This window comes from Typopeltis vanoorti, chromosome 1 (genome assembly GCF_054136105.1).
Source record: "Typopeltis vanoorti isolate ZY-2024b chromosome 1, IOZ_Tvanoo_1.0, whole genome shotgun sequence".
In the NCBI taxonomy this organism is placed as follows: Eukaryota; Metazoa; Arthropoda; class Arachnida; order Uropygi; family Thelyphonidae; genus Typopeltis; species Typopeltis vanoorti.
The window spans coordinates 167,291,173-167,314,215 of NC_143549.1; the positions used below are offsets into that span (position 1 = coordinate 167,291,173).

General features: G+C 33.7%; 1 protein-coding gene across 1 annotated transcript; it reads left to right on the forward strand.

Moving 5' to 3' along the window:
* The first annotated feature begins 267 nt into the window (after positions 1-267).
* LOC150110623 (monocarboxylate transporter 13-like) lies at positions 268-15,001 on the forward strand. Its single transcript, XM_090403151.1, has 4 exons — positions 268-478; positions 5,584-5,727; positions 10,351-11,409; positions 14,862-15,001. The coding sequence occupies exons 1-4, from the start codon at positions 268-270 to the stop codon at positions 14,999-15,001; spliced, it is 1,554 nt and encodes a 517-aa protein (XP_090259277.1).
* The last annotated feature ends 8,042 nt before the right edge of the window (positions 15,002-23,043 follow it).

A 23,043-nucleotide genomic window follows, 5' to 3' on the forward strand; every position in this document is an offset into this window, starting at 1 on the left:
GTTCTGTCATATTGTATGTGTAGAGTACCTATTTTGTTTCATAAATTAATTTCACTTTTTTAAACAGCAATGATTATGTCGCAGTCATAAATAAAGAAAGTGTAGCTGTAACAAGAGAAGGAAAATTTACGACAATTAAGATAATGATCTTTCGAAATTCTCTCTTTCTCTTGCACCTTGAAATTCACGTAGTTGCGAATTTAAAGAACTTGAACGAGTTTATCATCGCTCTTTGGATTATTATAAAGTTGCTTTGTTTTCAGTAAAATGGGGAAATGCGAAAAGGAAAAAGTCCCACCTTACGATCAAGGATTCAGCTGGGTTATTGCGTTTTTGTGTTGTTTCCTCTTCGCTTTAGGAGGAGGAATAGGAAGAACAGCAGGAATATTATACGTGGAGATTATAAATGTTTACGGAGTGACGAGAGAAGCGGCAACGTTACCGTTTACCCTACGATCTTGTATTCGCAATCTTCTGGGTAAGATAAAAGGCGTTGTTTGTTTTCGAACTAGCTGTTTGTTCATCCAATATGTTATTTTGATCAGTTAACCTATTAACACAGAAGTAGTTAGGGTGGGCAAGTGCGATGTTGACTTCCATGAAATTTTGTAAACGGCATTAAATTAAAAATAATACTTCATATACGATGAGACTGTTATTTTTTCCCCCTGTGACCAAGTTCTTAGCGTCACCCTATTTATTAAAATGTATTCTATTTAAAATTGTTTTAATTATGTTTTTTTTTTATAAAATAACAGATTATTCTGGTGGCATTTAGGAATGACTTCCTCAATCAGCTGATTGAATCAATGAGTCAAAAGAACGACGGATGATATTTTATAATATGTTATTGAATGGTTAATCTATTGGACAATTTTGAAAAACTTCCCTTTGGTAGATACACTCAAACTATCCGTTCCATGAGTGTATATTATACCAAACCATCTTTCCTTTCGTGTTAGGCATAATGATTTGTCACGGCCAAGTAAGTCTGCTTATAAACTTGCGTACAAGAAATTGGCTAATCCTGTTTGAATTGTCTTCTATGTCTGTAAATTATACATTTTCCTCTGGCTGGTTTTCCAGTTTTGCCGGGTGGAAACTCTGAGTTTCCGGGAGGCAAAACTCGCTACCTCCGTACAGGCTAACTACCTATAGAAAGACCTGAGTGTAGATTCGGACCGAGATCTTTTCAACTGAAGGGTATAGTTAATACAGATGGAATTACGGAGGCTCTGCATATATATTATCATATTTATAAAAGTATTTATCTGCGTATATGTATATAAATAGTTTCATATTCTGTTTATGCTGAAAAATTATCCGTTACATTACGCCAAATAGTTCAACATTATCTTCTTCTTAATTAAAGTAATCATTTCATATTCTGGTCAAAGATAAGTATATTAAATATATATCGTTCTTCCCGCTACAGTAACTGAAGTTGCGTGTACTGAATTTTGTGAATTAAACCACCAGGTAGAGTGATGATCGATCATCTCGTATTCATATCTAAAGTACTCTTCAGTTTGAATTCATATATACCTCTTGTAGTTGAAGGCCGAAATGGAAATGATGATTCAATTTTGTACTTAACCAAGTCTCGTTACGGGAGAGAGAATAAAGCCTTCAGTTGCTGTTATCTCAAATTATGAAATCAATTTTCGTAAACAGAAGTGGAGAAATTTAACTATCTCATTAAAGGACTCCTGGAATTATGAACATTAAATGAACGAGTGTATATTTGCAGTTCTACATCAAATATATGTATGCGAATGGTTCCATTACTGAATTAAATGTCATTTATTAATCAGAAAGACCAAGTGAAGAGTTTATTGCAATACCATAGCGAAACGAGTATGCAAAGCTTTTTAAATGATTTGGGCATAGCCGAATACGGTCACTGAATCGATTACTTAAATATATCCTATAATCGCCTCTTCGCTTTCTGATAACTAATATCATTTATCTATAGAAATAGTTCAAGGAGATTAGAAAAGAAATAGACATAATTTTTGAAATGTCTATTTGTTAAAACTATTTTTTAACTTCGTGCATCAGTTGTTTTTTATTAGCGCCTTAAGTTGTATAGTTTTTCTAAAATTGTCAGTCATCAAAGGTTTTATCCCGAAGTCATTGGAAATTCGTACATCGCAAGTCAAGATATTGCCATCAGAGTCAGTTTTAAATTTAACTAATCTCTTATCAGAGATCGGTTTCATTTTTGTCTTCACATAAAAAATCAAGTGACGAAGATTCGAGTATTTGGAGGAAACCATGCAACTTCCTAAAAGTTTCATCCTGGGGGTTTCTCATATTTCAAGTTCCACAAAAACTGATTTTGTGAACAATCAATTAAACTTGGTGTTGAAATGTATATGCTGTAGGGGGAAAGTATTGTTGATAACGGTTTATATATAACACAGTGATAGCCAATTTATTTTTAATGTGTCCATTTGGAAAAGTACGTCATTATTTAGAACATTTTTCCTTCTATATATTACTTGTGATCCAGAAATGGAAAAACTTCTCAGCCAGTGATTCAGAAACGGAACAGGTTTTACCTCACGAAAATAAAAAAAAAAAAATAAATAAATAAAAAAGTACACTACATCGACAAGACTCAATTTACACAGATAGTATACTATCTTTACAGTCTTCACAGTCTCAATTACCTCTGCTGTAATTTTGACTAACTCTATTAAATCCCCAAGCACTGTATCACAGAGATGAAGGACAAAACCATAGCATTCTTTACGTCTTTATTTAGATTTTTGAGTAGGATAAAAAAACAACAACAACCATATTATGTTAAACTACGAAAATGTTATTCAATATGGAACACTTGTTGGCTGTGTGCTAGCGTTTTGTTCAAGACAAAAAAATAGTTCGCTACATTTTTTATTCAAGAAAAATAATAATGCCTTGTATATCTTACGATTAAATAAGATTAGTGTTAAAAAAACTAAAAAATAAATTCAATTTTCTTTGTAATATTTTTGCTTTTAGAGAAAATACTCCTTAGAAATACAATGTCTTAAGTGGCGACTGTTTAAAGAGCCACCTAAAAGGGCTGATGCAACGCAATGGTGTTTGGAATTATGAATGAAAAACTAAATGGTATTAAATATCTTGTCATCTTCCATCTGAAACTGTCTATCATATCTTCAGTTGGATATCTATTGCGCTACTGATGTTCGATAATTGAGAAGTTTAGTTGATGTTTAATTAATCTTTAGTACAGCAATCCTACTATTTATACAGAGTGTTATTACTCACTTCACTAATACAAGAATTAAACATTCTACTCTAAATGCTATTAGTTTGAAATCTCTTTGATTTTATATCGTATAGCCTCCATAGCTCAGTTTGTTTCAGCGTATATATATATATATATATATATATATATATATCAAGAGAAAAAAAAAAAATATATATATATATATTGACAGTGCATGCCTGCAGACTCTCGTGAACTTCAGTACCGAACAACAGCAGAGTGACTAACAGGGATGTTGTAGCTCAAATTGTTATTTAAATGTTCACGATTAAAGATGATTTCTCTGGACTCCACAATTTTTCTTTTAAACTCATCATGGCAACGAAAGATGTTTTCGGATCTATCCCAGCAGACTGAATGACTCTGGCGTTCATCATCAGGATTGTTCAAGAAAAGAACATGACTAGACAAGGCACTAACATGTGTTCCTCCATACGTAATTCAATAGATTTATTTGTTTGACCAAATTAAGGGATATTACAATCACACCATATCTTATATACGCCAGGATATTTCAGATTATGATGATGAGGCTTTGGATGACTTACTAGCGAGCGGATTTTTGGAAGTGTAGTGAATAAGGTACTGATGTTGTACCTCTTAAGAACTTTTGCTAATTTTTTGGAAACTGAACTAATATATGGGATGGAGATGGTTGGTTATTTCTTACTTTTTTACTAATTTTCTTAATTTTTTAACTAATTTCTTACTAATTAATTACCTCTCACATGTCTTTAGACAAAATGGATATTCTGATAAAACATGTGAGAGGTAATTAATTTCTTTTTGAAGTTCATCTGGGTCATTCAGAAGAGTGCGTTCTCTGTGTCCCAAGGTAGAAATAGTTCTAAGTTTTTGTAGAGGAAAATGATGTACTACAATTTTCCTGTGCTACTCAGTTTTAAACTGCTTCAGTATTTTTATTGCTGTTTCCTATTATTAGAAGACACCCGAAGAAGGCTGTCAAAAGACAAAACTAGTTGTGTTTTATATCATTAAAGCCTTACAATTATTCTCGGTTTAGTCATTAAATCTCATTATAAAAATGTATCAAAACAACCGAGTCAATGTTCCTGAACGCATATATATATATATATATGCGTTCAGGAATATATATATATATATATATATGAAAGAGCTGAAAGAGTCAGGCAAATTATAGCTGAGATTATTGTTCATATAAAGAGGGTCCAAGGTGATTTCTTTTGACTCGACAATGCGGCGTTCTACCTTATCGTGGCAAATGTGTAGGTTTGAAGTTGTTGTCCAATTTACTTCATGTTGGCGGCATTCGTTGTTCATGTTTATTGAAAACAAGACATGGTCTGATAGGGCAATATCTCTGGTTCTCTTGTAAGCAATGTCTCTCTGGTGTTCCTCGAGACGTAGGAGGAGAGATTTCTCCGTTTGGTCATAGTAAGGTTTTCCGCACTCACATGTAACTTTGTAAACACCTGGGAATTGTAGAAGGTTTGAGATTGTTTGTAGTTGCTGAAACTTGATCTTATTTTTGGAAGAGTCGAGAAGCACGTTTGTATGTTAAACTTCTTTAGGATTCTACTCAGTTTTTTGGATAGTGTGCAAGGAGATATAACCTTTGGAGTCGTCCTGTGTCTCTACGTTGCTACGTTGACGGTGGGATAATTGTTTGTTAATACTTTTTAAAGAGTAGCCATTGCTTTTAAAGGTTCATTTAAGATATTGTAGTTCTTTTTTTAGTTCTTCTTCATCTGACAGTACAGACCTTGCACGATTCGCAAGAGTTGATATAATACGCAACTTTTGCGCTGGATGGTGATGTGAGGAAGCATGCAAATATCTGTCCGTGTGTGTTGGCTTTCTAAATATAGAGACGTTTATTGATTCAGGCGTCTTGGTGAGTTTAACATCTAGGAAACAGAGGAAACTATTTTCTTCAATCTCCATGGTCAATTTGATATCCTGATGGAGGTTGTTTAAGTGGATATGTGGATATGTGAATGATGTATTCCTCATATGGGAACACGGTATTGAGAATCTTCACAGGTTTCTCACTGACTACAGCTCAAGTTCATAATAACTGTAATTTACAGTCGAATATTATAGCTTTATAATTGTATAGCTTTAAAGTGTCTCAATGTTTTCAGTGTCTTTTAATAACTTTCTATGTTCTTAACGCCTAATGAAGTCGATCCCGATGAAACATGTTGCGTTTCAAATAAATCTCAATTTGTTATAATTCTCGGATTTTTAGTTATTTAATATTATTTGTGGAGTATTTAATATTATATTTAAATCCTCATAAAATTGTTTTATCCTTGTAGGCCCAATAGTTGGGATTCTCGGCCATCATTTTGGAGTTAGAACAGTCAGCTCAGTAGGAGCGATAACGTCAGCCATCGCCGGTATCCTGTGTTATTTTGCGACAGATATAATCTGGATCAGCGTCTTGTGGGGTGGGATATGCGGTAATAATAATTTGATATTTTTATGAACAAAATAAATAAATAAATAATTACCCTTGTGTCAACTGAAACAGTCTTTTCATGAGATTTTCCATTGTGACTAATATGTGTCTATGCCTTTTTTTTTATATATAGCACTAATATTTTGTTTGCATGTTGAAAAGTTTATTAAAATATTTTAGTCCCATTCATGCGATTATGTTCACCATAAAATGTGTTTCCATAAAAAACGAAAAGAAAATATAGCATTTGATCGAATTTTTCTAACATAATGCTGTACATAAGAAAAAAAAAGTAAATTTTTTTTTAAAATAATGTACCAAGAGGATACTTTGTATACTACACATGCGCGTGGTGTCATTAAATTCATAGGAAGGATTTACGATAGATAGTTTAATTTAATTTATAGAAACCATAGGAATCTCTCTTTTACTTCATTTCAAGGATTTTTGGTACTGTTAGATGAATAATTTGTCCAGTATAAAGATCTGAGAGGTAATTTGTATAGAAAAATGGGATATTATGCTTGTTATCTTAAGGACAAAGATGTTACTGCAAATGCATAAAATTACATAAAAGACAGTTAGATAAAGAATTATTATATTGAATTCTATAAGAATGTATGAAATTAAAACGAGAACACCATTATGACCAGCTCCTTCGCTTTTGTATAAGATCATTTAAATAGCATAAAATAGCATAGTTATAAAATTTTATTCTGAATACGAAATATTTCATGTAATCCAATATGCTAAACCGCCATCCACTAGAGGTTAAACAGGCTCTAGTGAACAGAGAAAATCTATTTTTATGCTGATTTAATGACTATAGTATGCTTACGCCAAGAGATAGATTGGTGATTAGAGTAATCCCAAGAAGAAATTCCCATTTCTAGAAATATGTGTTATTAAAAGTCAACATGGAACAAAAGGATTCTTTTTACGAGAAATAAAACAGGAATTAGTATTTAATTGAAGCATTGCTTGATGATCGTAATACAATTACGATCATCAAGCAATTCCAGCGCCTGGTTGAAACACTAGCATTAATAGCAAAGTTTGATTATAATCAAAACTTTGTAGACAGAAAGTTGGGCACTTAGAAGACAGGCTTTATGATGGGGAGATCTATGAGCTTACATAATAGGCCTTTGTGCACATTCCATGAAATGTCTACTTAAGATTTCTCAAACTTTTCCAAAGTTCGGTAACATAATCAAGAGGACCCTCCTCTTGACCGATTATAGTGGAATCTATACTGATGATCGTTTATTAGATGAGATGCTTCAAATAAAGGAAGAAATCATTATGTGGTAATGATTTTCTCCATTACTTGAGAAAGATTTAAAATAATTGAAACCGGGAAGCAATTGGATGAAAAATATTAATTGCGTTTCTTATAATCGATGGAATATTGGATAACTTCATGGCTACAAAGCATATAGCAATGGAAGAGGTGAGAGATAGAGAGAAAGAGAGAGCAAGATCAATCAATTCTGGAACACAAACTTTTAGTAAAATCGGAGAAATGCTGACTCAGGACCACGAGACATTTTTGGACATGATTCTTCTGATCACTTTCTGGAAGAAAGTTAAAGGGACACTGAATGTTGTTAGCTGAGATGGTAGAAAGACATTTACCAAGATCATCTTTAAAAACACTACAGGAATAGAAAAACCAGGAGGCTGGAATTTCTGCGGATAATACAATGGTACTCCAAGTGCACAACAAGTGGAAAAACAGTTGAACATAAATTATAATTAATAGCTTTGTCATGAGACCAAAATGTATAACTGCCAGTTGAACATGATGACAAATCCTTGTTTTTCATATAAAATTAGTTTATATGAAATAACAGTCTGCTTTTAACTATTTCAAGCTTCGATCTAAACAGAAAAGAACGACGAAAATTTCGAGGAAAGCCGATAGTAATATTCTTGTTTTCTCTTATACTGGCTTAGTGCGTGCTTCTAAGACAATAAGAATTTAAATCGAAATAGAAAGTAAATGAATCCTCACCAATAAAAATCATTTTATTGATACGTTCAGTGCAAGTGTTTGTATTGAACAATAATTTAACCAAGGAAACGAAACATAGCTGCCATAGTTGGTATTCTACTTGCAGTCTTATAATACCTGACAACATGCTGATGAGAGTTGCTGTGGCTGTGTGAGTGGTGTGCATTCGATAAATATTGGAGCTGTCTAATGTTGCAAATTGCACTGTCTAATAATAAACGGCGCTATGTCAAATATATATGCATGCGCTACCTTCAAGAAGAAAAGAGTCAGAGAGAGAGTAATTGGGAAAATTTAGATGAATAGTGCTTATAGAAGCTGAAATTTATATTTCTCTCTCTCTCTCTCTCTCTCTCTCTCTTTGTATGTGTGTAGTTTTGTAGTTTGAAATGGGCATAACTGTGATCAGAAACTGCAAAATGAGAATAGAAATTGTGAAATATGAAAAGCCTAGCAAAAGGCTTTTCATATGGAAAGGTTTAGAACGTTTGGCGTTATCAGCATGTAATCTATTTCTCTTTTCTTGATTCTTCATGGTTACTATTTTAAGTTTAGTTGAAAGTAATATGTAGTCTACAGTGGTGTAGATTCTTCAACAAACGTACATATGGAGATTGTTTCCCAAGCTCCACCGGGTGGCTCTTGCAAGCAGACCTGGCAAAACATTTTTAGCAAGATTATTCGTTAGTTAACTTGGCAGCCTCCCAAATCGTTACTATCAGGTTCCATTCAATATACTGTCGACCAGTCATTCGCTGCGCCTTGAAAAGAAGAGCTGAGTGTCACCACGATATATTACACACTTCTTCAAACATCAGTTATTCTCCATGCTTTAAGAAATATAAGTGTGTGTGGGGGGGGTGAAGCAATCGATACTTTATTCGGAAATATAGTTTTAATGACTTGCCATGAAAATCAGCTTGAAATAGGCGATGAAACTCATCTATCACTTAGTGATACGTAATAGCAAGAGGTTTGGCCCTTCCTATGAAGGTTGTGGATATCAAACAGAAATCGAGGAAGAACGATATATCTAGGACTACTTATCGGCTCACTAAGGTGAAGGCTTAGGCCGAGGATTCGTGTTGTTGGGTCCAACTGGTCTTTACCAAATTTCGCTCCACATAGTAGCGGAGATTGAAATAATGCAATCACGCAACTATTTGGGTATTCTAAGAAGAACGAACACATCGAGAGAACATTTTGTATCTAACACACAATCATCATAGATTTAGACGAAAAATAATTGGCTTGGCTAAAAACAATCTGGAAGTTTATTTTCAACCATTGATTCCAAGTGAGACATATTTTATGTTTGTTATTTGTTCCACAATATGGTATATTTAATGAAATTTGTTATCTCCTAACATTGTAAATTAACAACTAAATTGAAGTTTTAACTCCAAAATGTATAGATGAAGAAATATCATGGAGTGAGCAACGAATTCTGCATTCTGGGCATATCTGTCGAAATTTAGATAAAGTAAAAATAACTGCATGCTTCAACATCGCTATTGTGTTCGCCGAGTAGGTAATATTCTCATTCCAACAGGCTACAGATTCGAATCCCACCATGAGAATCGATGTTTGTGAGTGTCCTTAGATGGGAGATGAATTTAACAGCCTGTGAGAGACCACCGCGTCCACTTATTGGTGATCTGTAATAGCATGAAAAGTTTCATTTATGGTGTCTAGAGAATGGATTAAGGAAATAAATAAATAAAAGAAAAGAAAATATACAACAAATAAATAAAATCTAAATATTTAAAGAAAAACAAATTCTTATCCCACTCATGATGCTAATGATGTTCTACAGGTTTGCATTTCTTGAGTAGGAGTAGCAAAAACAAAATCTTTCTGTCACTTGGTTAAATCTTATACTTCTTAGCATGTTTTCAAGATGCATTTGGCAATATAATTATTACTTAATTACCTGTATTCGGTTCTGACTATTTGAGATAGGATGAAGGTACTCCGATATTTATTGTTTGGTAAAACACTGTTCACACGCTTTTGCAAATTAATTCAAGAATTTAATGCGATATGGTATATGAATTACTATCCGGATATCAAAATCACACTATAAATTTTAGGAAATAAATAATCTGCAAAATTCTATATATTTTTGTTCGCCTCACCTTCCTATAGGCTTAATCGAAAGCCAAATTAACCATGCAAGGGGAAAAATAAAGAAAGAAAATACTTTCACTTCTGTATGAGATTACCAACTCACATTCAGCTGAAAATCTGTTTTGAAGGTTAAAAATTCCTTATAAAATTTAGATAAAAGTCTTCGTAAAGGTCTAAAAATCACTTATAGACGTTTGAATCGAGGTCTTTTCAACACTTGGATTCAGAACCAAGTCTTTGCAGCCTAAGGTCGTTGTTGTGAGATGCAGAGGAGCTTTAGAATTTTGATTTCTTTACAAACCGTTTTTATCATTTTTGTTAATTTTATATAAAAAAATAAAGGCATGTGTTAGTTTTAGTAAAATCCACTTCGTTTATAGATATTTTAAAATTATCTGAAAAGTATTAATTTGACTTTCGATTAATTTTTTCAAGATTATGTTTCGTACTTTGATTATATTTTTTTCATTTTTACAGGGATTGGATTTGGATTACTAACCACTTTACTGAAGGTTTGCATTAACCAGTATTTCAAGAAATATAGAGCCACAGCCTCAGGAATAGTGTCTTCTGGTGGAAGTTTTGGATCTTTCTTCATGCCTCTTCTTTTGGAATTTTTACTTATGACATATGGACTAAGAGGTACATTTTTGCTCATAGGAGGAATTCTAATGCACGCTATTCCTGCAACTCTTTTACTTCGGCCACCGTACTGGTTGAAAAAAACTAAAACAAAAGTCAATCCTAAGAGTTTAAACGATGCTTATCTCTCCAAGAATTTCGAAAAGACAAATGTGGTGACCATTTCTTGCATTGACCATTCAGACCTATATTTTGAAACTCCATCATATCTGCCAATAGACCAAATTACCAAAGTTAATACTCAAAGTTCATGTCTTAACGGGAATTGTGAAATTTTAAAATCTACTGATGGAAGTTTCTGTTCTTCGTCTAACTATTTAAAAAGAAGCACTGATGTTGCTGAGAATTCAGCTACCATCGCTCCTCATAATACTATTGAAGGTTATCACGAAGGAAAACAGCCAACCCGATTCAACCACTATATTAAGCAGTTGTTGGATCTTATAACTGATCCCATGTTCCTTCTCATAGGAATAGCAACTGCAGTGTGGAATTTTACTCTTAATGCAGTACTCACCACTTTTGTGGATTTTGCTCAAGATTTAGGAGCCTCTCTAAGCCAGGGAAAATTCATTATTTCTGTATTTTCCGTAGGTGATCTTGTTGGTCGAATGTGCTTAGGATGGATCACCGATAAAGGATATATATCGATAAAGACATTTCTTATTATAAATTTCTTGGTTATGGGAATTTCTTTAGCGATGTTTCCCTTAGCAACAAATTTTAACATATTACTTGGTTTATGTGTATTGTTTGGTATAGGTGAGGGATCCGTAATTATGATTCAAACTCCTATTATTGGTCACTATTTGTCAGCAGACCAACAGTTTAATGCTATGGGCATGATTAATACTTTTGGTGGAATGCTCATGTTTGCAATGCCTCCCATGACAGGTAAGAAACACATCCTGAATACTCATTTTATTAATTTTTATTATAATTTTTTTTAGTTTTGGAAACAAAATGAAACAGTCCCACCTTCGTAGTATAAAAGAAATTCTGTATATTATCCCAGCAATATATACTTTAGAGGTGATGATATTCCAGTTGCCATAGCCATAACAGCTTTAAAGTACGGTGGTGTAAATGTGATGATGTATGTCTTTTGTTTTTCACAATAGACCAATTTCGCAGGAAATTGATCTATTGGTTTCTATGGATACTACCATGAAATAGAGATACCACTAATTCTTGTAATGATTATTTAAATGTAAGTAGTCGTACCTGCTCTAAAACCACACTCCCAACTCCCCCAGACAGCAATGGATACTCCTAAAGGAAAGGCAGGCTCAGAATCGTACCGAATCTTTATCGAATGAAGTGGAAGGACATTTGAGGAATCCTCGCTAGTGGCTAGAATTACTAGCAGAAATCAAGACAGACCTGTGAGAAGAATGAATGCTGTTTCCATAAGACTATTCCCATAAGCTTAAAATTTACGAAAATTGAATTCTGTGATTCCTGCTAAAGGTGGGCCCATACCTTAGCGCATTTTGATCTTTGCTGTTTGCATTTCTCTAGTTTCGATGTTTTGGGCTATGGCTTTTTTTTTGTATTGAGCTATGGATTTGTTAATATGGAACTCTAATTCAAATGAATTCAGCAAGTCTAATGAAACTCTTCATCTTTTATGTATATGGTTCATGCATACAATGAAACTATTTGATTTATTCTACTGAATGAAATACGCCATTCTGTAGATTTCAGATGACTTGAAAGAGAGTAAATAGAGAAAATATTGCAATTATCTTCATTGCTAAATGAAATCCAAAATAGAAAGGCAGGAAATTAACCCTGGGAACAATATTTGAGTGCAGATACGTGCGTGATACTGGACAAAAATTGAGACTTAGTAATATTAGGAGTGTGTCTGATAAAAAGTATTTCGGAGACTTCAAAGCAATGTACCTGAACTCACTATACATCATGCATTGAGATAGAACTAAACTAGCGAAGGAATACTAGTATAACACCGTCAGAAGGCGCAACACATCGCACGTAGTTATGAATCCCAATCTTGTTATTTAATGTAGAGAAACGAAAGTAGAAGGGTTTAGCAACAATTCGAAACCTTGGATCTATCATACTGGACACAATAGTGCCAGAATATGGAGTAATGGTCATTCATACTAATATATACAACAAGAGAGGAACAATCCTACCTGAACATATTTGCAAACCCAGTTTAGCATTCATGATAACCATTTATCCTAAAAGTAATCTGATATATGCCAAGATGGTGTGAAAGATCGGCGATAACAAAAGCTTTCCATTTCTTTTGGAAAGAATAAGACTTTCTCAGAACAGAGGATTCCCTGTTCTGAGTCTCAAATTATATATAGCCTGGTCAAGGGAATTGCCGGTTCAGCTGAACATTCTTTTACCATTATTACTGATATCCCATTAGTACTTTCAAATCCATTCTTTCTTTTACTTGCAGCATAACGATAGGATTCTTTTGGGTTGTCTTTAACTTGCAGAGCTACTGTCTTTTCATAGACGGAGTTAGCTTTCCTGCAACACTTGCGACTCTTCTGGCCTGCTATTTATAATTATCGTAACTGACATCATCCGTATGCACACAATATTCCTTCAACATCATTTTTTCTTACGAATCTTTTGCTAAATTAGATTACATCCAATTCACTCCTACTCTATTTATTTTTCAAACTCTAGAGACGCATTCTGATATCGCATCATTTAAGTATTTTAAAACATTTCCCACGCACTGTCGATATCCTTCCAATCCAATAACTGATACCATGGCACAGAACCCTAACATTCCCCTATCAGGTGGTCATAATTTCCTGCTTTGTAGTTCATCATGTAACCATTTCTGAATGGAACATTCATAAACTTAGTCACTCCCCAAGTGTGTACCACATGATCACTGTCACCAACCGGCGGCAAAATACGTCTTTAACTGAAACTCCCTCTGATACTATAATCAGATCTAACATTCTTTGACCTCGAGTTCCTTCTGTCACGTACTGCTTGAGGAAGTTGTCCCGCAGCAACTCAATAAATCCAGTTTCATTCTTCGCATGCGATTTCATAGCTACCCAATCAATTTCGGATAATTAAAGTCCCCCGTTGTGAATGCTCTTTTTGCACCAATGGTATTTTGTTGATGCATTTTTTCGTCACTGGCAACCGATCCACTAGGTTTTTAACAACATTCGTGTGTATTTAATCTTGTTACACTCCACATCAAATATCAAATGACTTCAAACTCACTGCCACCATGAACATTTGTTACTAGTATTAATAACAGCACGCTCCCTCCTCTCCTATCCTGTCTATCCTTCTTAAAAATACTATACTCTTTTCACTCGATACCAGTTAGTACGTCTGCTTCTGATAGGAAAGTCTCACTAATGCCCACAACATGGTATCCTAATATATTAACCAAAGCAACAAACTCTACTCCTTTGTTTCTGATACTCCTAGCATTCGTCTGCACATATAATAAAGTACCTGCATGCTCTTTTGCATACGCTTGTCTTGGTCTGCGTGACACATTTTGACAACTTGCAGATCTCTGTTCTTATCTAGTTCCTTACTTATGCAGACATCTTTACACATGCATGATAGGTCCGCACCGGACGAACACAGAATCATTCTCTCTTCATAATCATTTCCATAATAATGACTATTGCCATCATTAGCACAGTTACATAACATTGTCGCACTTACACGCAGATTCTCACGATTCCTCCCATCAGAATTCAGTTGCCCTGACTCCTGTTAGGTTTTATGTCAATTAATAATTTTTCATGACTTCTGATGCAAAACTCATTCAAGTGTAGGCCGTCCCTGCGGCCTACATTTTAATACATAATACATTTTTAATTAATTATTTATTATTTTAAAAAATAATTATTTTTATTTTTCATTTTATTTTAAAATTTTATTTTATTATAATATTATATAAAAAAATATATAATTTCGAATATTTCAAAATATTCTTCCAAATTTGTAAGGATGTTTAGGTTATATGATATGTAGTATTTTTAAAATGTATTTGACTTCCCCTTTTTAGGAAGTCGAATGTTCACTATCATTTTAATAAGATTTTTCTTTTGCACGTTATTTTTTTTCTTTTTAGAAGGCATAATATGAGTGATCATTGTATTTGGAAATAATAATTTATAAAACATTATATTTATATTTAAATATAATATTTCCCTAATTTTCTGAGGTTGAAATTTTTTGTCTATAATATTTTTTAAAAGAATCTTTTCAAATCATGCATACATCGGTTTTAAGTATTGCTCACAGTAACTTTAATATGAAATATTTTAATCTTTTCAAATGTAATTGATAACAGAATGAAAATTTTGCAGGTTATTTTCGAGATCAAATGGGATCCTATGATGGTATCTATTTTATATTCGGTGGACTGTGTATATTTATTGGCATTGTTTGGATTGCAGAACCAGCAATTTTGAAATTACGTAAGAGTCGGAAATCAGGCGTTTTTTAAGCATGTGATATAATTAAACTAAATTAGAAAGAAAAAAAAGTCTGCTGATATTTAGTCAGTCTTCATGATTTTACTTACTCAACATTTCTGAAATATGTGGATTAAATTCCTATTCGTAAATTCTACGGTAAGACACACATTCTCGAACATAATTCCTGTAGTATGTTCTACAGAAGAAGAAGGAAAAAAAAACATTACATTCAGCACAAGCTTCGCCTCATCACCAAACTACTACAACAAATGCGATTTATCAAGTGGTGCCTTATATTATCTCAAAACACATTTTAAGGTTTTCCTCTTTCCAGATTTCGTTTTGGATTGGTTTTGATTCCCAACTCTGTATCAATAGAAAATTCGGTGTCGACACTGGCCAACACATTGCTTACGGTTTTTGGTTGAATGTGTTTATTACTACTAACTTATAAATTCCTTACTGGGTTTTTCTGTCTAAATTTTAATGATGGATTAAGCCTTGCTAATGATTGAAATATATGTCTTTTGCCAAGCAAGAAGTCTTTATCATCACGACCTGCTATTGAAATTACTATACTGCTTGGAAAGAAGTCAATGGACACCCCCTCCCCTTCCATGGGCAAGGTGCATCGTGCCGTGTAACGAGTCACGTGTTCGTAGCCGGTATAAATTGAAGGAATATGATGCTCCCAAGTCACTCAACTGTGTCCGGGTGAAATGGTTGCGGAAGGGAACTGACGGGGTTTGAAAGAGGTCTTGTAATAGGATGTCATGTTGCAGGCCTATCTGTTAGGCAAATTATTGACAAATTGGGCCATCCCAAGTCAATCAGCGATACCGAGATGGAAACGCTAGGAGTCAACTGCCGATGCTATCAGCAGTGGATGACCCACCACACTCACCGAAAGTGATCGTAGGGTGCTACGAAGGATGATACGTTAAAACCGCCATTCGTCGAATGTCCCGTTCAACGCGAACTTTCGAGCATCGACTGGAACATGAAACTGCACAAAAGCATTCAGAATCAAGGCTCACAACATGGCTCTCCACGGTAGAACCGCAATATGAATGCCCCACATTACCTGAACCAATATGCAGCGATGTTTTCAGTGATGCAAAGAACGTGTATAGCGGAACGTGAAAGCTTGAAAAGCTGTGTTATGGAGCGACGAATCACGCTGCACCCTCTGCCGAGCAGATGGACGGATAAGGATGTGGCGGATGCTTGGTGAACATCTCTTACTAGAATGCGTAATCCCAACTATGAAATTCGGAGGTAGCAGTGTGATGATATGATCCTGTTTTTCCTGATTTGGCCTCGGTTTGTGGTGCCACGAACATTGAATTCCCAGAGGTATCCGTACATTCTGGACAATGCAATGCTTCCTACTTTGTGGTGTTTCTACGGAACTGACCATTGTCTATTTCAACAAGATAATGCACAGTATCAAAGGACCGCTGCTGTAATGCGTGATTTGTGTAATGCGTGGTCATGAACGCTTGAATGGCCTCGACAGAATCCCGATTTCAACACTATGGAACATCTGTGGGATGAACTGGAGCGTCGAGTGAGGATTGTTGCAGCTATCGCAGCGAAAGGTCCTACATCTTATTAAGAGGGGAGCTATGGCTGTTTGTTCCTCACACAATTGAGTCTACTGACTTCTTTCCAAACAGGGTATCGGCAGTAAGATACCAAAGAAGCATTGGTTTTCAAACGTTTATTTCACCGACGAATCCAGTGATAAATTGTCCAGCATTTTCTTTAAAGGATAGTAAGAACAAATTAAGTTAACAACCTACAGTTTAAAATATTTCCACAAATTTTGAAGAAAATGCGTAATAATACACCTGAGTAATCTTAATAGTATCCCTCCACTAAGTTTATTTTCTTTATTTATTCCTTATTTTAAGTGTCTTATAAAAGTGTATGAAATATGAAGAATGAAGCAGTTCAAAAGGACATTTTTTATGTATTATTCCTCTTTCTAAAACACCACAATACAAAACGTGAAAAAATGAACGTTCACAACTCCGGCAATTTTGACATTGAAGTAGTTACGTTTAAGTGAAAATCACATTTCACAGTAGGAATAATTTAGGATCTAAAACGTGTTACTTTCTTGAATGAAGATTAGTAATGGAGCAAAATGCCTGTTTGCGTTGACGGTAAAGAAACAAATAATTCAAAGTGCATCATCTTTACACGTATGTAGACACACTTTTATCTTTATTACTATCTACAAAGAAAAAAAAAGGTTAAAATGGAGAACGTCATGGAAAAGTACATTTAATTTAGCATCGTTACATTGAACAATGTGAAGGGCTTCGAATGGTGAAAGTGCATATTACTGGAAAGGGGAACAACTTGTTTAAGAAAATAGTGATGCTAGCGAATAGAAAATAATCGTTATAGAGTGTTTTCGCATGACATTGGGCATTTAGAATGTGCTATTCAAGTTTCGTTGTAAACATGCTGAAAACAATATTATAACAATGGAAACAAACAAACCAAACTGTTTAAAATTACGAGTTAAAAATTGCGCCTACAAAACAAAACAACAAAAAAAAAAACTCTGTCGCAATTTGAATAATAATTTTTGTTGCGTACATTATATCAAGCACAATCAAGCAATCTACGCATGCGTATATAAGATAGACACATTATTGAATTGAATTATTTTATCTAACGATGCTTGTTTTTGTCTAAAGACAAAAACAAGCATTGAGAAATGCGATTTATCACATTTCTCAAGAGGCATTGAACATGTGCGTACCTATGTAAGTAAAAATATTAAAATGTAAAAAATAAATTAAAAAATAAAAACATATATAAAGTTAATAAAAATAGATAAAAATTCTTAGCCCACCCACGGTACAAGATATATAGGTTTGCAAATAACCTTTCGTGGGTGGGAGCAACAAAAAATAAATAAGTAAAATAAATAAATAAGAAACTGTTAATTAACCTAAACACATTAAAACAGTTCTTAACGACATAGCTTTACATTTTTTTAAAACTCCGTTATCTCGGTTTGATATGTTTAATGTAATTGAAAAAACAAATCAGTTTATTTGTATTTCCCTCACTCAATAATTGTGAAGAGTTTTTAAGCTTGCAGCTTATAACTTTCATTTTTGTATTTTTGAGAAGATTTTAATAACCCTTTCTGCTACTCATGGGATATTTTACAGCTTATAATCAATTTATAAAACACTGAAACAAGTAGTTACTCTTTGATGAGTACTTTGTTTCCTGTACATAAAGATTATTTTAATAGCTTGTAAGTTTTCATTTAATCTTAATGTTTTCTTTCCTAATAACTACTTAAATGATTTAGTCTCTGTTTAACACTATGGCAGTTTATTTTATTACATTGTTATAGACAAGTCTTACATAAACAAGTCTTACATAAACCCAGTTAAATGAGTAATATATCTCATTGTATAATCAACACGATGCTTTGTAATCTATATTAGCCTGCAACTTTAATCTTAATAAATAGAAATGTTTTCGAATTACAAAGATTTGGGGATGGCGGTTAATTAAAAATTATTTCATAATTCAAATGTACTTTCCATATTCAAGCTCAGAGAAAGAACTGTGCTTACGGTTAATCAAAGTGACATGTTTTCAAAACTTTTTCCACAAACATTCGTATTTAAAAGTATGATTTCAACGTACAGAATTACGTGACTGTTACATCAGAGTGAATGAAATTTAACTTTTTATGTCATTTAAGGGTATTATACAAGAAGCAAGACAAGTTCAGAAAAAGTAAATATATAAATCGTCCAATACGAAGCCATTTTATTCCATAAAGGGAGTAAGCGAGGATCTTTTAGTCGTAACAAACTTTTGGAAATCGGTGGGCAGCAGGCTTTTACCCTTCAATACCACCAGTAGCTGAGTCCATGGCTATCGATAATCAATATTAACAGCCCCACATGCACTTCAAAATTTTGGAGCAAATATTCGGAAAGTACCGTGGATCAAATAAGGGAACATCCACCGTACTTTGACCCACGATTATTTGATAATCAAATAATCAGGAACCATTGTGCCATACACCAAACAAAGAATAAATATCAGCCATTTCTAGCTCCCAGTGAGCAGTGAGGTGGACTCACACCACCTCACTGATGTTAATGTGTTAATGGTGGTGGCATGAAAAGGATGCAATTTATCTCAAATCTCAATTTAAAAAAAAAAAAAAACTTCATGCCAACCTTAGCAAAACTGTTCTCACATTTAGGTTTGACGTCGAAAGTTTCCCTATAGACTTACTCCTACTACTTTTTCATAAATACTTTTTTTTAGTCTTATGCCTCTTGTATTTTCATTGCCGTTACTTCAATCTAAAGATGCTTGCAACATCGAACCCATTTCTAATCCTCCCTTCTTTCATTTCATCTATTTCTTTATACAACTGTATAGACTTTACCACCTCCTGCGTCTGGGAGGGTTAATAAAAATTAAAATAATTGTGAAACTGTACCGGAATGAACTGCAATCAATGATTGTTTGCATTCTACTCAATGAAATACATCAATTCATGAACGTTTTCCACCTGCATTGTATAATATGAAATCAATTAAGCAATAATTATGATCAATATAGAACTATTATATAGTGCATCACATAAAGCAGGAGAGGAAACAAGAGCCTATTGTTCAGGCCCGATTAATGAAGTCACCTCATAGGAAAACGAAGGATTATTTCAGAGAGAAAAATAAAAGTCGTTCTTACTCCATTGATCCGAAATTTTCAGTGCCTTACGATGAAGTATTTCAATCTCAAGAAAAAAAAATCTAATTTCAAGCAGTATTCTTTAGTTCCTTTGTAGGTTCATTTAGAGAAAGAGGATGTAGAAAACAGTGGTTGAGTGAAAAAAATGAAAGAAAACGCTGCACCTTAAACCCGATAGAGTGTCAATCAATAGTTAAAACTACTAGAAAGATTCGAGACTAAAATCCATCGTTAAAATATTCTTTCCGAGTATAACCATCATGCCGAAGTTTTTTTTTTTTTTTTTTACATTCAGTTCAGTCGTTTAGCATTAATTATTCCAACTTAGTTATCAATTTCTTCTAACTGGATAACAATTTAAAAATAAAAGGCATGAGTATACATATACAGTAAACCCTTGATTTAACGGACTAATAGGGGCTAAGGGGTGTCCGTTAAATCGAAAGTCCGTTAAATCGTTGAATTTTTTAAAATACAAATGTCTTGTAACATTATACTGCAATTTTATCAATATTAGCACTGTAATAAAAAAAATTGTTTTACACACAATTTTTAACACAATTTTCACACTTTTAGATAAGTTAATATGAAGTTAATGTTCGATGTTGAGGTGCTTGATTTAGGTAATCCTGCTTTGAAAAAGCTATGTTTTGAACTTTTGAATTCTGCTATTTTTTTTTTTTTTTTTTTGTAATTAACTCCCTAAAATGACGAAAAGTGTGTAATAAAACTGCCGCAGAAAGTCACGCCATGCGATAAAAGAACCAATTACAGTGCGATTGGTGTGAGCATTCTCCGAACATGTTTTATGAGCGGTGACTCATTTATGTCGGCTAACTTACTAAAGTGTTTTTCCAACATATGATGGCCTATTCGCCAAAATGTGTTAAAAATAACAGGAAATTAATAACAATAAATAACCTGTTAATTTAATTATAAGCAAATCTTAGTTAAAAGCATTTTAAAATTAACAAGGTGTTAATTTTCATGTGACATACGGACCGGAAATTTGTCGGTTAAATCCGAAGTCCTTTAAATCGAGGTCAGTTAAATCGAGGATTTACTGTACTAAGCAAAGAAATGCCAAATATGTCGGATCATTATTTATCAGTTTTACCCAGTTGCGATCATATGCATAATCCAGATACTTGCTTTTTGCGTAGTTCTGGAACTCACTCTTTCATACAAATACACGATATTTGAATGCTGTCTTATAGGGAAAAAATAGGTTTCTGAAAAGTGATACGCATCCCCACCTGCTGGATCGTTTTGCCATAGAAAAGTTCTGTTAATGTCAGAAGTTTTGATCAACAATTATATCTATGCTTCCAGCGGAAATAATAAATCGCCAAATATGACAAACAAATAAGATTCGCAACTACAAAAAAGCTCTTTACTTAAGAAGACAAGAGAGAATTATTAAGGAGATATGGTAGCTCTTTTAAGTGAATATTTAGTGTTTGATTTTATTAAGAGAAAGAAGTAGACAACATAAAATTAATGATCGTGAGCATTAGTTTCACTCTAATTATTCGTGACTTTCTGCGTAAATAAATATTCTTCATGCTATTAGATATCACCTTCATGTGGAAGCAGCAAAATGCGATTATAATAAGGCAGCCAGGATAACTTACTTTGAGAGTTGTGCATCTCAGAAATTACACCATGGTGGCATTATGGAAGGACCTTTGTTGTAATTAAATCACTACGTTGCTAGGGTAACATTCATTTCCATCTTGTAGATTCTCTTTACCTGGTTTTACTCAGGTAACTATACTTCTTAAAGAATTCTCAGATTTGTCAAAAGTTTAATAATCAAGGTGACCCTAACATTAGAAACTAATTCTGTGTCGTCTGTTCTTTTTTAAATAAAGATATGTTTTCAAAAGGCTGCTTCCATGGCGACTCATGCATCATGAAAGAAGCTAATGAAAATTAATGAAACGAAACAGATCGCAAAGAAAGTGAAAGCAAAGATGTAAACGAATTATGAACCGAGTTATGGCATGAGCTGTTATTAAATCGTTAATCATGCCAAATGCCGTAGTAACCTCTCCATCATGATAGGATTTTATTTTAATACCACTAATATGCTTCCAGCGTACCTAATTATTTTTAATATCGATCCCACACACGAAAAGTCACAAGACCTAAAACATATTAACATGTTTCTTGAAAAGTTCCATAACAATACGGAGAACACTGTTCCAAAGAATAGAGTTGGACGAAGAATGAAAGAACAAGAGAAGCTGGTTCGGTATGTTTGGAGATTATCTATGCGTGATGTTGACCAGTGGCTGGTCGTGTTCTTACATAATTGGAGGAAAAAGAAGGAATGATAGTGAGTGACCTGTTTGATGAAGCAACGCACATGAAATTAACAATTAAAAAGAAGGTATTGTTTCTGGGAAAATTTTCCCAGAAACTAGGTCTACCTACTCACTGATGAGTAGGTAGACCTAGTTACTAGTTACTAGACCTAGTTACTAGTTAAGGTAGAAGAACCTTAACTACCTTAACTAGTAACTAGTTAAGGTAGTTAAGGTTCCTCCCCTGCCCCAGTTTTCCCATAAGTAAACCCTTCCCCCAAAACAAAAAGTGCCCTTAAACACAATAATATATATATATATATATATATATATATATATATATTATTAAAATAAACCCGCGTTTCCAGTTTATTCTTCACGCGTCAAAACACCCCCATGTTTCCCCCTTGTTATAAACAACCTTCAGCAGGAACATGGATTTTGAAGATATCCTAGTGTCAAAACAAGGTATGTACAAATTTTTTCCTCCTCTTTTATTCTGCTATAATTGCCTTCAATAGCTCACCCATAATGCCCTAAAATATATATAAAAAACTATTTTTGAGTAAAAATAGCCAATGTATTTAAAATAAGGGATACTCCTAAACAAAAAAGTCTATAATAGCCCTACTAATAATAATTAAAAAGAATAATACACAAATAAAAAAGTAACTTAAGAAGTATATGCGTGAAGGGTCGCCTATTAGGCAGTCACACCACACTCGTCTGTACACAATCAAGAATATTAAAGCAGATAAGTTCGGTCGTCTTTAGTATGTCTTTTTAGAGTGTAAGAACTTGAGCAAGTTTTGAACGAAAAACAATAGCAAAGCTCTTGGAAGCTAAGGAATCTATTGGTAATATGTTTATGACAAGATAAGCTAGATGTGAAACTAATCCCAAAGAGAAATGGAACATTATTCTAAGTAAGCAATTTTCTAAGTAAACAGGATTGTGTTTTAATAACATTGAAATTCACTAGATTATCTTCACCACACACACACACACAC